Source organism: Dasypus novemcinctus, chromosome 29, assembly GCF_030445035.2.
Source record: "Dasypus novemcinctus isolate mDasNov1 chromosome 29, mDasNov1.1.hap2, whole genome shotgun sequence".
NCBI lineage: Eukaryota > Metazoa > Chordata > Mammalia > Cingulata > Dasypodidae > Dasypus > Dasypus novemcinctus.
In genome coordinates this window covers 21,564,625-21,577,960 of record NC_080701.1, presented here as the reverse complement: position 1 = coordinate 21,577,960, position 13,336 = coordinate 21,564,625, and the positions used below count along the sequence as shown (strand labels likewise).

Genomic DNA, 13,336 nt, shown 5'->3' with positions numbered 1-13,336 from the left:
AATCTGTGTTTCTTTTTGTTGCGTCATCTTGTTGTGTCAGCTCTCCATGTGCACGGCGCCATTCCTGGGCAGGCTGAACTTTTCTTTTGCGCTGGGCAGCTCTACTTACGGGGCGCACTCCTTGTGCATGGGGCTCCCTATGCAGGGGACACCCCATCATGGCACGGCACTCCTTGCATGCATCAGCACTGCGCATGGGCCAGCTCCACATGGGTCAAGGAGGCCCGGAGTTTGAACTGCAGACCTCCCATGTGGTAGACGGACGCCCTAACCACTGGGCCAAGTCCGCTTCCCCACAGTTTTATTTAGGATTACGTCTTTCATGGAGAATGCCATCAACAGTAGCTGACTTACTGGATGTTTTCTCTATGTATAGATTTTCTTCTCAGCTGTCAAATCCAGAGGACAAATACCAGAGGCTTCCAGAGAATTAATGCCCATAATGACCTAGAGACTCATAGGTCTCACAGCCACCCCTTAAAGCCCAAATCCATCCCCAGCTCTGACTATTCTCTTCCCCAAGCCTCTGAACCAGAGCCAGATCCCGGTCCCCACGCCCTCCAGACATGCCCACGGCCCACAATCTGGCTAGTCAAGGTCACACCAGACTCGGATCTCTTTCCATCAACCTGCTCCCATGCAGTGGGGAAGCAGGAGCCAAGAGCCCTCCCTAGGCCAGGAAAAAAAGACCTGAGACCCCAAATCAGGGGGAGCGTAGCTTTTTCCCAGACCAATGGTTAACTGGACCAATTCCCAGTTGTGGCAGCAGACTTAGGTGGCCCGCCTGCTCTGCGCCTGGTCTCCACCAAATGCCCAGCAAGCCGCCTGATTCTGGTTCAGTTCCTGCCTAAGCCGATCCCAACGTCTGTGACTCGGTTTCCTCATCCGTCGCGTGAGGAAGCCAAACCGGCTGCCCTCCAACCCAGGAGTCTATGGCGCTTCCATTCTGGAGGCCAAAATGTGTCCAGCTCAGGGAACCAGGTCACATTCTCTGCGGGGGAGGAGCCCCAAACTGGAAGAGCAGGAGCGGCTATCAAGGAGGAGAGCAAGCCTGGATTTGGCCCGCCTGGCCTCTGCTTGACTTTTTTTTTTTTAACATATCTAAACTAAATTTATGCTTGACTTGCCATCTTGCCTATTGTCTGGATTAATCTTTGTAGGGTGGTGGAACAAAAGGCCTTTCTCTTCACCAAGACAACACTGCCTGACTGTTCCATGGGTCAATTTCCTTCAATGTGGGAGAAGACTGCACATCCCCACGGCCAGGAGAGATGGGCTGCTTTCTCCCCCATTGAGCTATGGGAAGGTTTTCTCCTTGAGTAAATGCATGGGTGTGTTGTGGGCGCTTCCCTCCTGCCCCTCCAGCAGGTATGGGCTGCTGGGGAGAGAGGAAGCCCGGGAGCCTGACCCTGGGTGCATTTCCCCCGGGCAGCCCCGGGCTGGCCCGTCCCTGTCGCCCTCCCGCTTTGCCCCTCACCTGGGGGTTGTCCATGTACCACAGAAGGCAGTTGGCCTGGGTGTCCAGGATGAAGTACCTCCGTAGAAACCGGCCGCTGTTCTCATTCTCCTCGATGTCCAGAAACCCACAGATGCGGTTCTGCCGATCCACATAAGGCATTCCTGGTCTCTGCTCACATCACCCTGAAAGGCAGGAGGCGGGGGCCGGTGAGCAGGGTGAAGCAGGTGCTGCCTCGGGACCTGCAGGAACCTCTCTCCGGCTTGACTCACCCCCGTGACAAGCCAGATGGGAGGCTGGCTCCCTCCCCGCTTTCCTCCCTAAGGCGCCAAGTGTTCCATCCCAGACAGCCACCGGCAGCCTCTGTCAAGTCCACGCACAGGCACCCAAATGCGTGAGCGGGCACGCAACTAATTTGACCGGGGCCCTACTACGTGCCACGCATCAGGGTGGGCATTCTCCGTGTAATCAAGGATGTGAGTCAAGACCTTGAATCAGGGACTTGGGGCTCACACTCCAGTCCCAACCCCTTCCTGACTGTACGGCCACAAGTTATTTAACCTTTCCGTGCCTCAGTGTTTGCCCTGTAAAATGGGAAAATCACAGTACTCACACGTCGTAAGTTTGTTTGTTTTGCTTTTTTACAATTTTTATTGTGGTAACATATAGACAGCATAAAATTTCCCATTTTAACCACTTTCAATGAAGATTACGCTGAGAGTTAAGTTCTTGGCACACATTCAGCACTTCATGAATAGGAGCTATTATTATTACTCTTGACAAATACCTTGAGAAATAGGTCAGACATCTCCTGACCCATTTTAGAGCTGATGAAACTATCTCAGAGAGGATTTAAGCTCTTCAAACCCCGAGATAAAACTCTGGGGGAGCAGATGTGGCTCAAGCAGTTGAGCACCTGCTCGAAAGGATGAGGGATGAGAAGGAAAGTCCAATCCCTAAACAATTTCCACTGGGTGTCAGAACAGGGAGACTCTGGCAATGGGAGAGGAGACACACCTTCACGTCCGTCTCCTTCCTCCTCCTGACTGCCTTAGTCCTCTCCAAAGGGCTAAAGGAAAGCGCAGGAGGCACGCTATACACTTCCCCACGGATGAGCTCGTTTCCACGAGCAGATACACCCAACCTGGATGCAGGACATAGTGCAGACGTGAAAATCGGGGGTCCCCCAGGGTTGGAAAACACCCCATGATGTTTAGACTTTCAAGGACTAACACCATCCACCCTGCTTGGCTCCCACAAAGTAATATCTGTAATGGCCCAGGCCAACTAAGATCCTCAGCAGGCAGCCAAAGATGGGAAGTGGCTTAGCACCATTCCCCAGCCACAGCACTGCAGCAAGTAAGCTACACACCTCATCTTCCAGGTCTGGAAGGGGGAGAGCCAAAGCCCCCCAGAGCAGCGTGGAAGGATCTCATAAGACCAGGCGATGCTAAGGGTGACAACTGGTGATGTCGTCTGTTCTCTCCCAACCTCAGAAGGTGCCCTGCAGTGTTGCGGGGCCCCAAGAAGAAGCCACAGCTACCGCGACTTCCTCCCTGCCATGAGGGTATCAGGGAATTCCTTGATTCTAGGAGAGTCCAGGCCATCATCCCTAGGGGGACAGATGACTCCGTCAGAGAAGAGATGGGCTGGTAAGTCCCACAGCTCTACTCACTGTGCGATGATGGGGGGCAAAAGAGTGACACGGGGAAGTGGACGTGGCTCAACGGATAGAGCGTCCGCCTACCATATGGAGGGTTCAGGGTTTGACACCCAGGGTTTCCTGGCCCATGTGGTGAGCTGGCCCATGCACAGAGCTGCCACATGCAAGGAGTGCCATGCCACGCAGAGGCACCCCTGCATAGGGGAGCCCCAAGTGCAAGGAGTGCGCCCCACAAGGAGAGCTGCTCATGTGGAAAAAAAAGTGCAGCCTGCCCAGGAGTGGCACCACACACACGGAGAGCTGACGCAGCAATATTACACAACAGAAAAAAGACACAGTTTCTTGGTGCCTCCAAGAACGCAAATGGATGCAGAACACACAGCAAATGGACACAGCAGACAAAGGGGAGAGAAGGGGAGAGAAATAAATAAAATAAATCTTAAAAACAAAAAAAAACGAGTGATGCAGATGGAGAAACAGAGGGAGATGAAGCGGTCTAGCTACAAAAGAAGCAAAAGGAGTAAAAGTAAAAGAGGAGTTGAGAAAAGGATGAAAAGAGAAGGTTTAAAAGAGAAGGCAGAGGATGGAGGACAATTGGTGGGGAAGGGGGAAGGAAATCCCCTGCACAAAACAGCATCACAGGGAAGTGGATATGGCTCAACTGATAGGGCGTCCACCTACCACATGGGAGGTCCAGGGTTCAAATCCAGGGCCTCCTGACCCGTGTGGAGCTGGCCCACGTGCAGTGCTGATGTGCGCAAGGAGTGCCCTGCCACGCAGGGGTGTCCCCCGCATAGGGGAGCCCCACGCACAAGGAATGTGCCCTGCAAGGACAGCCGCCCTGTGCGAAGAAAGCACAGCCCACCCAGGAGTGGCGCCGCACACACGGAGAGCTGATGCAGCAAGATGATGCAACAGAAAAGAGACACAGATTCCCAGTGCCACTGAGAGGAATGCAAGTGGACACAAGAACACACAGTGAACAGACACAGAGAGCAGACAATGTGGGGGGCGGGGAGTGAAAGGGAGAGAAATAAATAAAATTTAAAAAATAAAAAATAAATAAAAACCAGCATCGCGACCGTTAGAGCAGGGGTTCTGAACGTGTTTTGTTCCACGAACCCCTTTGCCCATCAGGTGAACATCACGGAGCCCTTACTCAGTCCACACGATCCTGTGCATTACTTAATAACTCTATCACACCCGCACCCACACATTCCCACAAGAATAATTTTTTGCATCGCACGTCCAGCCCACGGACCCCTGGTTCTTACCCTGCGTTGGCGGTACCAGGGACACCTGCAGCCCGAGCCTCTGTTTCCCCAGCTAAGGGTCCTGCCCAGCTCCAGTTTCACGAACGAGCCAACCTGAGTTCAGGAAAGAGCTGGGCACAAGCCGAGAGGCAGGAGTAAAGGCTGCGGGAGGAACGGGCGTCTCTTGCCCTGAACTGAGGCTGGTGTCCTCCAGCAGCCGCGAGATGGGAAGGCAGAGGCCTGTCATTGGCTGGGAGAGGAAGCACGTCTCCCACCCAGGAAGGCCTGGGTGGGCCGCGCAGTGGGGGTGCACAGCTGTCAGGTCAGGAGGCAGCAGACGCCCCCAAGGAAACCAGGCCACGTCGTCCCCTGGCGCCTGCCCAGCCCCAGAGACAGGCTTTCTAAGCGCTGCAGGGCTGCTGCTACGCCTCCAACATCCCCAGCAGACAGCGTGCACACTGCAGGGGGATAACAAGACTGACCGCCGTGAGGCCCAGGTGGCAGGTGCGGTGTCTTATGACGCTGGCTTTAAAAACTCCCCTTTGCAGCCTGCGGGATCAACTAATGCCTGTCTTCTCGATCAGGGGCCAGGGAAAACCACCTTTCTACAATCTCCCCCAAAAGTCCCGCCTTGGTTGAGGGGGTTTCCAACTTGCATGGATCCACGGGTGGTAGAAGACCCTGATGGACCGAAAGGAAAGATAATGGTTAGAATTCCGCTTCTGACATCTCCTTCTCCAGGGGGCGAAAAAAAGCTGTACAGATGAGCTGAGCAGGAGGTGAGTCACAGAGCTGATCCAGAATGTGGGTGGAAGGACCCACTGCAGGAGAGCCGAGCTTCTCCCGGAGATGTGGTTATAACTAGGCGGCCCACACAGAGGAAACATTCTCCAAAGATGGTACACAAAACACACACCTCAGGTCCTGAGCCCAAATCCTCTGACAGCGCATTCAGATCCCCGTTTGCATACACGTTGTCACAACAGCTGCTACCCCGGACCCCAGATGCCCTCTCCTTGCCTCTTCGACCAGCCACTAGCATCTTTCAAGACTTCCCTGGCTCTTTCTCTTTTTCAGAGAGCTTCCTCTAACACAATGACCTCCGCCACTCCATCCCCAGCCGCCACCCACAACTGGCGGAGGAGAAGGGAGTGACAGTAACTGGTACTTAAATGAGGAGGAAAGAAAACACAAACCCTGATACACATGCTTGTACGATCACCCCAAAATTCCCTACCAAGACAAAGGCAAAACTTCACAATGTCCTTTCCAACTCTCACAAACACTCCCCTTAAGTTATATAATTTTAATGTTTTTTGGAGGTTGTTTTTTCCCCTAGCATTCAAAAATCACTTTCTTTTTTTTTAACTTTTTATTTTGAAATCATTTCGATCTTACAGGACTGTTTCAAAAATAATACAAAACTCGTACAGAGAACTCCAACACACAAACAACGTCCCCCCCCCAGATACCCAGTTCCACCTACTTTTAACATTTTGCCACATTTGCTGTATCACGTGATCCATCCATCCATCCACCCATTTTTTAAACATTTGAGAATAGGACGCACACCTCATGCTCCTTGAATACTTAATGATTTCATGTATATATCCTAAGAACAAGGACGTTCCCTTATGGAACCTCCTTAACCATACATATCCAGTTCAAGAAATTTAACATGAGTGTGAAGCTCATATACCAATTTTTTCATATGTCCCAATAATATATCCTTTTGAGCATTTCTCCTCCATTGTTAGATCCAGTCCAGGATCATATATTGCATTTAGTTATCATCGTCTCACTTGTTACCTTAAATTTCAACCTGACTTCCCCAGGGTGACAATATTGGGGGGAGGGTGAGAACACACAGGGTGGTCTGTCCCAGGAACTGCCCCCCCCCCCCCGTAAGTCCTGGCCCCCATACTTGAGAATGACCCTTTCCACTCCTCTCCGAGACAACAAGAAAAGTATTCACGCAGGGTTACTGCGCTAGGTACTCTCTCTCTAGCCAGCCCCCGTGCCTTTGCTCTAACACTGTAATGAAACCATCTAGCAAGCTGTTTCCTAGCTTTTACAACACATGACTGACAAAAGTACAGAATATTTTGCTAGAGGGGACTTCAGCCCAATCCTCACATGCTTTCTTCCCAAAGCAAGCCAGACTTCCCTAGGGATTTTTTTTTGTTTTCATTGCAAAAAATCACAATATAACAATGCTGGATTTTTCAAAAATTCACTCTCCCCAACCATTTTCACTTTTGCATACTTCTTCCTGTCCCTCTCCACATAGATAAGAGCCTTTTTTAAACTTAAAATTATATCATAAACATTTTCCTCTTTGCTACATGGTCTTTACAAATCATTGTTTTTAATGGTTGCATAACATTACTGGCCTGCATTTACTATAATTTACCCAACCACCTCTCTCTGATTAGACAGTTAGATTATATCCAATTTTTCACCATGATAAATAACACTGAAATTCCTATTTTCATGCTGTTTCATCTTTTCCACGGAATGAGCATAAATTCCAAGAAATAATATGACTAGATGACAGGCTATCGGTTTATAATTCTTAAGACCTATTACAAAATTGCTTTCCAAAATTATTACCTACTTATGTTGCAACTAGCAGTACATTGTTACCATTGCTACAATCTTACACACTCTGAATATTCTCATTATTTTAAGCTGCTGCTGGTTTGAAACAGATGATGCCTAGTGAGGCTGAGCAGTTCTTTACATTTCTTTCCTACTTCAGCTTCCTTCCTGGACTTGATAAATGCAAATCAAGTGTATATGTGCACACAACCCCGCCCTCTCTCTCCCTCTCTCATGCACACACCAATCCAAAACATGGTCCCCACATAATCCCAATAACTATATAGTGTATTTCAATGAAAAGGAAGATTAAGGTTTCCAGGATGCAGATTTATTCAGCAGAATATAAATTCCTAAATGAAAGTAAGTGAAATGCATTGATGGTGAAAGTGAAAGTCTGAGGGACTCTGCATGAGTTACCCATTGATCAACATCAGAAACTGGATTAAATGGCAATTCGCCGAGATTCCTGGGCTATGTTTGCCAGCTGACCAGAAGCAGCTCCGTGACAAGGTCGCCTACCTCAGAATGCAATGAGGGAACCCGGGAGGTAGAGCCGTCCAAAATCTCTCTTCTACTAACCATTTCAATGCCTTCGATTCAAGCCAAGAATGAAACTGCCCCTCGGAACTGAGGAAACTGTCACCTCTAAGAGGCTCAAACATATAAAAGAGACAGCTGGGAACATGACTAAGAAAATAGAAATTTCCCAAACAGGAGACAAAGGTACAAGAGAGGCTAAAAAGCAAAGGGAAGATTGCTGCTTAAGACAAACATCTACTAAATTTTTTTCCCTAGGATTCTTACATTCCCTGGGGACAGGAGAATGAATGCTTGTGGAAAGCAATTTGGCAATATGTAACAACAGAGCTAAAAACGCTCCTACCCTTTGACCCAGTAATTCTGCTTCTAGGACTCCATCCAAAGAAATACACAAAGGGGTAAATAAAGATGGAAGTTAAAAGATGAAAATGTCCTGAAGGTCCCAAAGATTGAGGACTAATTAAATAAAGTATGGGCTATCAACAGAAGGAAAGACTACACAATCATTAAAAATCAAGTAAATTTAAGTAAAATAAACTATCACTTCAATCATTATTAGAGCATTTCCATTATTCCAATAATAATAATTTAAAAACAAAAAAACAGACAAACTAAAACTCATCACTTCTCAATCTCTATGCTTCCATCATCAGGGCTTTTTTTCAAAGGTATAAAATAATGTATAGTATGATCTCAATAATCTAACTTATGTTTGTATTCCCACATATGAGTAGAAAAATACTGGTCATTCTCCAAAATATTAAGTTACTATCTTTGGTTTATAGATGAATTTTATTTTCTTCTATATATTTGCTAATTTCCAATTTTTCTAAGGCAAACAATGCATTACTTTATTCTTCAGGGGGAAAGCCACTTAATTCCACACACACTTCTGCCCCAAGTCTAAGTCTTTAAGTTGAGAATAAATTTCTCAACTCTCCAGAATTCACAAATAAACACTTGTCTTTCTTGAAAATTTCTGATATTTCAAAGACTTAACTCTAATTAAATCAATATCCCATACCTTGCAACTACTGAAGGGTCAGCTAACACACCCTCCAACCTAGTTGGTTTCTCACTTCCTACTGCAACATCCTCTTTGAGAGTCACATTCTTTTCCCTGTTGGTCTTTTTTATTTTTTTTTTGTCTTTATTTTTTTAATATTACATTCAAAAAATATGAGGTCCCTATATACCCCCTACCCCCCTACCCCCACTCCTCCCCCCATAACAACAATCTCCTTCATCATCATGAGACATTCATTGCATTTGGTGAATACATCTCTGAGCACCGCTGTACCTCATGGTCAATGGTCCACATCATAGCCCTCACTCTCCCACATTCCACCCAGTGGGCTATGGGAGCCCCTGTCCTTGGGACCACTGGATATTGAGTCCCAAGTCAATTTTTCTGTGATTCAAAGCCTGAGTCCCACCATGTCCAGGGCTCTGGGAAAAGGAAGCAGGAACCCAGACAAGGAGAAGTTTCCTCTTCTTGAAACTCAGGAGATGGGGTTGGCATTTTTTAAATAAATTGCTGGATGAACGAATGAATAGATGGATAGATCAATATATTTTTTTAAAAGAAAAGCTACAGAGCTCATGAAAGCTGTGGTTTGCTGCACTGAACCTCTTTTATTTTAAGATAAATAATATAGTTTGGAGACACGAGAAAGAACAGAGTGAAATAAAGGAGATTCGCCTGCCTGACACCTCAGAAGTAAACAGAAATGAAAGAAAGTGATAAGAGATAACTCTAGAGGTAACCCTAAAATCTTAAATGGCATTGGCCCTGTTACAAAATAATCTGCTGTGAACTTAAGACTGTGCAAAAATGAGGGAAAAAATAATTTGCTCTTGAAATGCAGGGTTTTCTTTCATTGGCATGACAGGGAATTTCAGGATTTTGCTCAAGGTGGCATTTCTTAACAGGTAGTGGGGTACACAGCATCTCTCCTGTCTTGTTACCCCTACTAAGCAGAAGCCAGAGACAGCAGGCTTCAGTGGCGGGCGAGAGGGACACCAACAGAAACAGCTAACTTCTAATAGGAGAACGTTTATCAGGAAACAACATCAGAGGCGTTGGAGAGGACTATAACAGAAGACAGGAACTGGGGTGTAGTAGTTAGAGGAGTCGCTCCACCACTGCTAGAAGAGGCACAGGGTCCACAGATGTTTAGATTTATAGCATACTGAAGTGTGCATTGTGGAGCCATGATGTAGCCCAACAAGGCTAATCTGCCCAGTTGGAAAAAAAAAAAGAAGCTATTTCTGAACACATCCCTGATTATGGGCTAAAATGTTTTATTTAGGCAATAGGGAGCCTCTGTTTCCTACTGTTAGACTATCACTGCATTTTGAAACCATCCTAAGGGCAAATTCCAAAGAGTCTAAGGGTAGCAAAAGAATAATATCAGAGAAGGGGAGCCTACCGAGGACTTGTTCCCAACAGAGGTACAGGATGAAGAATGCAGATACCTACAGAAATGGGGAAATCAAGTCAGGATGCCTGGTGGACACCGAGGTGGCCCAAAATCCCCACGGGGCTCGAGAACTTTGGGTAGAGGGCAAGAGACACTCAAGAAGAAATTTTTAAGGGAAAAAATTATTGCAGAAAAGGTGGGAATAACTTCAAAAAAATTTTTTTTAGTAAATTCAAATTGATACTGGTTGAAGTAAAGATACCAGCGACAGCAAAATATTTTAAACACTCGTAACCTCTCTTAACAATAGCCTCTTCTATGCTCAAGGAAAAATGGGGCTGCTGGAGGCTGGAGGGAACAAAGGCCTGCTGGCAGCTGACAGCTCAGTTAGACTATCTCCAACAAGGAGAGCACCAAAAGCAGGTGGGCTGCCTCACTTGGTTTATAAACGGCCTATAAAAACTGAGTTCTCCAACTTTCTGAATGGTGAAAGCCTCTCCCCACCCCATGAGAAGATATAGAATTCAGATCTACTGTATAATCTTCATTTTATACTTGATCTTGCCAACCAGCAGGTACCCCAGGACCCTAAGCCAGGAGCAGTAGGAAAAGGAAAAGAAAACAGTATTCTTTCTCCTATCTGCTGGCCTGCTGCTCAGTGCCAGGCAGAGGCTGGATGGTCTAAGCTTATCTTTCTTGAAGGCCTGCACTCAGGTCTCTTAAGGAAGGAGAAGGAGGGGCTGGGTGTGGTAAGGAGGATGTGGAGGTGACAGTGATCCCGACCAGGGCTTCTGACGAAACTCTTGCAAGAAAATGACCATTCAAAAGAATGCTGATTGCAGACTGCTCGATGGGGTGGGGTGAAGTAAAAAAGTGGGGGTTTTAGAGTCTGCCAGATCTGGTTTTCAATGCAGGGCAAGCTACTGAATTCCCCTGGGCCTATTTCCTCATTAGCAAAACGGAGACAATCATTGTACCTACTTCAAAGCTGCCCAGGCAGATTAAATGAAATAGTGCATGAAGAGGGCTCAGCACGAGGTACGGTTAAAAAGCAAGGGCAGCTGGGTAAATACTGAAGTTAGGATGTGAAGGGTCTACCAAGGAGTATAAAAGGTCACTGTTACTACTGCAAAGCAGCTTCACACAGGCGGGCAGGTGCATGGGTGCCTCTGCCCCTCAGATATAAATGAGCCCGTGGGGAGCCCCTGAGCTAAGATCACTGCAGGGAGCGAAGAGTAGCAAAGGGAAATTATAAATTTCCTCTACTCCTTGGAAGACTGCACTTCCAAGGACAATCACATTTGGCATCTCTAAAACTTCTCCAAGAGATTTAAAAAAAAAAAAAATCAAAAGAGATTCACAGACTCCATCTCGGTCGGGCTCCCCTGAAAGTTAACTGAACCCCAACCTGCTCATCGGGTTCCAGGGTAGGGGACCCTGGAGCCGCCTCCTGCTCCACCCGTGGGGAAGTCACAACAGCACAGAGTCGCTTCGCAATTGGCTGGCCCAATTGGAGTCCTATCAGTTAGAAGAGCGAGGCCCAGCCTTTGCCCTTTAGCTGCAGCGTTTCTCAAAAGCATGAGGACAAAAGGACCATGCCCCCACCCTCTTTATCACAGCGAGGTGGCCCTATGGGCAGACAGGCACATCACCCGCCCATCGCCGAAAGCCTTCTCCCCACACTAGACAGTGTCAGAAACTCCCACCCCAACTTCTGTTGGGGGAGAGCCCGATTCAGTCTGTCATCGGGTGCAAGCAACTGCAGTCCACTGGGGTCTGGGCCGAGAAGGGGTTTCAAGAAAGAAGTTCAAGTTAGAAAGCCTAAAAGGTCGGAAGGGCTTAACTAAAGGAGAGAGCGGGGAGCAACCCAAGATTAGCAGCAAAGGTCAACGGGCTCTTTCCAGTATGTCCCACAGACCTCCCGGGACCTGCTCTCTCTCACCTCTCAGCTCCCTTCTCTCCCCATCCAATCCAATTCTCTGTCTCCATAATGGGCTTCCATTGGGCAGGGCTAACATTCTTGTCTTCTCATAGGCTGTCACACTATAATATTTGCTCTGCTTCCTTCCTTGCCAAAGCCTAAGAGATTAGATTGCGGGCATCCTATCCAACTCACTAAGACAGATGGGAAACTGAAAGTAAAGCAACCCAAACTGCTCGAAAGGAGGTAGAGCAGCCCGGAGTTCCCTCACCTAGATCCTCTTTTCCAAGTTCCAGGTCTGTCACGGCCAGAGCACAGCCTTTTCAGTAAATCTGAAGGGCTATGTGCTGCACTCTGGGCCACAACAAGACCTAATTTGAGGCACGCAGCCTTTTAAAAGGGACATGGCCCACCTGCCCCATGAAGAGGCCAGGAAATCAATGAAGCGCCAGCTGGATGCACACAACAAAGACGGTGCTCCTGCTGCTTGGGGCTTCCTAGGGTTCTAGCACTTTCAGCAAACACCCCGCAAGCCAGCAAGAGGGCTGCTCTGGGAGGGGCCTGGATGGCAGGGCTGATGCTTCTCCCTTCCCGCTTGTGCAGAACCTTCCCACAGGCAGGCACCCACCCAAACCCGCGTGCCTTCAAAATTTATTCTGACTTCATCAACAGAACACAAGTCAACCCGCTACGATGACATGATGGGGTTTGCAGGCCCTGCCTCCTTATAAAGAAGAGAGAAGAACGCACCCACGGGAAGGGAAAAGAAGGATTCACAAAAATTCTCCACCAAAGGCATGCAGTTTCCAGATCCCAATCCCTAGTGAATAACCCATCTGTGAAGTGAGTGGGGCTTCCATTATCAGCCAGCTAAACCTCCACGAGGAGTACACAGACGATTGTAAAAAGAGGGACTTTCGAGTAGGGAAAAAGACTGAAGGGCGACATCCTAAACAAACCCCAAGAACCAAGTTGAGGAATCCGATTTCTACTAGCTTAAGGCCCTACCACACTGCTCTTTGCTCTCCATTTGGACAAGTGTGAACAATGCCTGTGCTTGCATTCATTCATTCATTCATTCATTCAGCAAAAGTTTATTTAGCACCTACTAGATGCCATACACTGCACTGGCAATGCCACAAGGGCGAGACTAGAAGTTGGACCTGTCTCCCAGCAGAGAAGACTAATATCCGAAACGACGATGAAGCTTTTTAAATGCCTCCTCTGGTTTCTACAGCACATCAGACCTCTGTTTCAGCACCCTGCTTTGAGTTGTAGGTGCACCCTACCAGACTGTAAGCTCCCTGGAGACATGAACCCTGTTTGGGTCATCACGGCCTTTCTAGTTCTTACTACCCAATAAATGTCAACTGAATGCAACTGAAATGTATCCAGGAAGAACACAAAAACTTCTTTTCTTTCAAGATCTTTGCTTTACTGTTGCTGCAGGCGGCTTTGCCACCAAAGAAAAACAAT

At 47.7% G+C, this 13,336-nt stretch overlaps 1 protein-coding gene across 3 annotated transcripts in view; it reads right to left on the bottom strand.

Annotated features, from left to right (window-relative positions):
* The window catches only part of PLEKHA2 (pleckstrin homology domain containing A2), a 68,383-nt gene that overhangs the window by 53,643 nt on the left and 1,404 nt on the right, over positions 1 to 13,336 (bottom strand). For 2 of the 3 annotated variants that reach the window (XM_004446434.5, XM_004446435.4), the window contains exon 2: positions 1,478 to 1,641. In XM_004446434.5, coding sequence (XP_004446491.1) covers positions 1,478 to 1,618 — 141 coding nt within the window. In that variant the 5' untranslated portion in view covers positions 1,619 to 1,641. Of the gene's footprint in view, positions 1 to 1,477; positions 1,642 to 4,393; positions 4,833 to 13,336 lie in introns of those variants that run through there. The other variant, XM_058289930.2, reaches the window with a different exon arrangement.